This window comes from Penaeus monodon, chromosome 20 (genome assembly GCF_015228065.2).
Source record: "Penaeus monodon isolate SGIC_2016 chromosome 20, NSTDA_Pmon_1, whole genome shotgun sequence".
In the NCBI taxonomy this organism is placed as follows: Eukaryota; Metazoa; Arthropoda; class Malacostraca; order Decapoda; family Penaeidae; genus Penaeus; species Penaeus monodon.
Window position 1 is genome coordinate 17,381,906 of NC_051405.1, and position 3,740 is coordinate 17,385,645.

Genomic DNA, 3,740 nt, shown 5'->3' on the forward strand with positions numbered 1-3,740 from the left:
GTCTGATTGCTAGAAATGATCATAAATTATCACATAGTGATATTGAGAAATAGCAGGGCTCTGCCAGTTTCAGGTTAAACTATGGATCCATTGTGGTACACATGTGTGAATAGGGGTAGCTATATATTGTAGGGGTATCGAGATAAGAATATGCAAATTAGGACCATTTTCCTGCAGCTAATACTATATAAAAGTTGAATACAGTACCTTCACATATATTTAGATTAATGCATAATGTGGCACAAACTACAAATCTGCAGAGTAGGTTGGCATGCTGTATAAGTTAAGTAGATTGCATTTATTAATGTAAAATTAAAATTATAATCACCATATCCATACCTCAAAAGGTGTTCGAAAAATGCTGATTTAGCACTGTTGACTGCAAACCTGCTCCTTAAGGATACATCCGATGCCAACCCAACTGTACGTAGTGCCAGCATATCTGCCTTGGCAGCACTGCCTGGCATTGAAGAGAGCTCTGTCAGGGCTATTACAACTGCCTTGTCAGACCAAGCAGCTATGGTGAGAACATCATGCCTCTTCTTTTTTTTTCTTTTTGTTTATGATATGGTTTTCTTATGGGTCTTTTTTAAAAGTTCTTAAAAGTATTTCAGTTTTGATCAAGAGGGTTTATTTTTCTAGTTTTAGGCAATTTTTTTACCTATTTTCTGTTACCTGGTATCATAATAATAAGTATTGAAACCAGAATTTGAATTTTTTTTGTGTGATATAATTTAAACTACAATTCAGATAACACATATTGTAAAAGTAAAGCCTGAATTCATTAACATTTTTAAATTTTCAGGTACGCAGAGCAGGAGCTGTAGCATGTATGAGACTTCATAGCCATGCCCCTCAGGTTGTGCTGGAGTGTGGCTTAGTTAATGCCTTGTATGAAGGGATAAGAGATTCAGACCCAATAGTCATAACCAACTGCATACTTGCCTTAGACAGCATTCTCAACAGTGAGGGAGGTATAGTTGTAAACAAAAATATTGCGCACTACCTTCTCGGGAGAGTGATGCAGTTCTCCGACTGCAATGCTGTTTATGTATTGACCTTGTTGCTGAGGTGAGTTAATAGGCTACTGGATAGATTACACTTACAAATAAGTAATTTATTATGGTGACACATTCATGGTGTCTTTCCTGTAAGATTTAAGGATCAATTTATGTGTAATGTGAGCATTGGACTCTTAACTTATTAAGTTTTCTGTCAGTTATATCAATTTTGCAAATTCAAAACTTCATCTCTTAGTCTTGTTATTGAGGCCCAGTGTAGATAAGAGAGATAGTGATTTTATAGTGTTTGTTTAGTGAAAGTTCCATGTTGTAATTGTTTTATCTTAAGTTTTTGAATATTGATTTTGTGTACTCAGAATTGTTGTACTCAAAATGTTATTAATAGATATTGAAGCATATTTTGAAATCACTCTTTGCATATGCTTTTCAGGTACACACCAAAAAGTGAAGAGGAGATTTTTGCCATGCTTAATACCTTAGATGAGCTACTAACCTCCAAAACCCCAGCTGTACTTATAGCTTCTGTGAAGCTCTTCCTTCATCTAACTAAAGATCATCAGCATCTGAAGAAGGATATGCTTGAGCTGATACATGCCCCTATTTGCAAGATCCTCAGCAGAAACATTCCTGAGACATCCTTCTTAATGGTAGAGTTCTTGCAGACACTAGGAGACATCAGGGAAGTTTTTGGGCCACATTATAAGTATTTCTTGGTCAGATCTAAAGATCCAGGTTACCTTAAAACACAGAAGCTCAAAGTACTACCTCTAGTTAGCACAGATTCCAATGTGTGCCAACTCATAGAGGAAGTGAAACCATTCTGCAGTGATTACCAGAGTTTTAGGGAAGCAGTCAGTTGCTTAGGAAATCTGGCTTTGATGAACAGCGCTGCTTACAAGATGTGTCTTTGTACACTTGAATCCCTTCTTGATGTACCTACAGAGAGGGTAGTGGTTGCTGCCTTGGAGTGCCTTTTGACCATCATTTCTCCAGATTTAGTGATGAACAATGTGACCCAAGCAATGGAGAGCAAAGTGGAGGTCCTTGAGGGTGCAGTTGCAAAGAGTGAGCCCCAGGGAGAAGACATTCACCAGCTTACAGACAAATCGAAGCAAAAACCCAAAGTTGGACCCTTGAGGGAACTGCCAGACCTACCAAAAGAACTCATAGCAGCAGTAACTCGGGCAATATCTAGGAATACAGTCCAAGAAGCTGCCCTTACTCTAGTCCTGCATGCACTAGGAACATTGGCTGCTTATATAGACACATCTCATGATATTGTGGAAAGTATATCTCCCCTTTCATTAGCAGCTGCATCGACTCATGCTGATTTAGTCACCTGTGCAGCACGTGTCTTTCTTGCTCGACCAGCACAGATGCAGCTTATTCTGTCAGCAATTCTCACAAGAGCTCTTAAGACCCCAGGGCCACCAGCCTCTCGTGCAGCCTTAGTGTATGGGGCTCTTATGGAAGGCCCTGAAAATGCAGCTTATCTCCTCAGGGCTTTTACCAAATGCAGCTGCCCAACCTCAGAGGAACAGGCTGTGTAAAATGCAAATATTTATATATTTGGTCTCTCAACATCCAAAATGTCTAATGTTATCAAGTGTTTTGTTCTCTAAGAGTTACCTCCATTTATTGATAATATTAAGGAAATATAGAAAATGTTCCTATTTCATGGTGTTAAAAAACAAAAAATTAACCCATTTTGCATTAAATAATTCTCACAGAAAAACAAAAGAACAATGCACAAATATATTTATTGTATCAGTTATGATTGGAGACTTGATGAAGAATAAAAACATTCAAGTTGAAGTTGACAAGTTCATCCCTGAATATAAAAAAAAATCTTCATATGGTAAAATCACATTTGTCTCACTAGGAAAAGTACAATTGTAGAATGATAGAACATTGTGTCAAGCTCTGCATTTCAGCTCCATTTCAAAGGCACTATAACATGCAAAGGTGTCAGGTGCTTCATGTTGCAAGAATTATTGTGTTATCTCTGAAATTGCTGTATGCTGTAATCCTTCTTATTGTTGCTGTTCTAGTCAAATGACTATTTATTACTGTTATTGTAAAAGCATTTTATTTATATAAATTGATTTTATACACTGTAACAACTGCTCCTTCATATCTTATTCCAGTATTTTTTTCTTGGGTAAATAATAATGATTCAGATCAGAACTTAATTTAATATAATTTGAAAAGATCAAATTTTGTAATAAATAGCCACAGTTTTAGTCACTAGAGATCAGAGTAGTGAAGTACTGAATGTAGAGTCATTGAAGCAGTAGTCATTACACACTGCAAAAAATCCAAATTTAAAGTTCAAGGGTAAAAATCCAATTTACAGTTCTCCACTGAAAGCTGCCTTGCATATTACAAATGAATACATTAGTTTTCTTTTGTGATTTTAGTTTACTTGCTACAGATTTCATTAGAACACTGCCTGTATGTTGTTTTCATATTTCCTTTGTGGAGATTACAATTTTTTAATGTGAAGATTTATTTAGATGTTTTATTTCGTTAATTTTCCTTTTGTTACTAATTCTTCATCTTCTGGCAGAAGGCATCATAAGAGTGGTTCTTTTCATAACTGTTAAATAAAGAAATACCTTGTAAATACCTTGTACATGTATTGCATCATTTGTTTAAGTTTTGAATTTATAAAAGTATTTATGTGAATGGAATCTCCATTTTTATCACCCTTGTGAA

The 3,740-nt window shown here is 35.9% G+C and overlaps 1 protein-coding gene across 1 annotated transcript in view; it reads left to right on the forward strand.

Annotated features, from left to right (window-relative positions):
- The window catches only part of LOC119585659 (AP-4 complex subunit beta-1-like), a 4,953-nt gene extending 1,238 nt beyond the window's left edge, over nt 1-3,715 (forward strand). Inside the window, exons 3-5 of the mRNA XM_037934335.1 lie at nt 348-522; nt 806-1,071; nt 1,453-3,715. Of these exons, the coding sequence (XP_037790263.1) occupies nt 348-522; nt 806-1,071; nt 1,453-2,572 (1,561 nt within the window). The 3' untranslated portion in view covers nt 2,573-3,715. The remainder of the gene's footprint in view (nt 1-347; nt 523-805; nt 1,072-1,452) is intronic.
- The last annotated feature ends 25 nt before the right edge of the window (nt 3,716-3,740 follow it).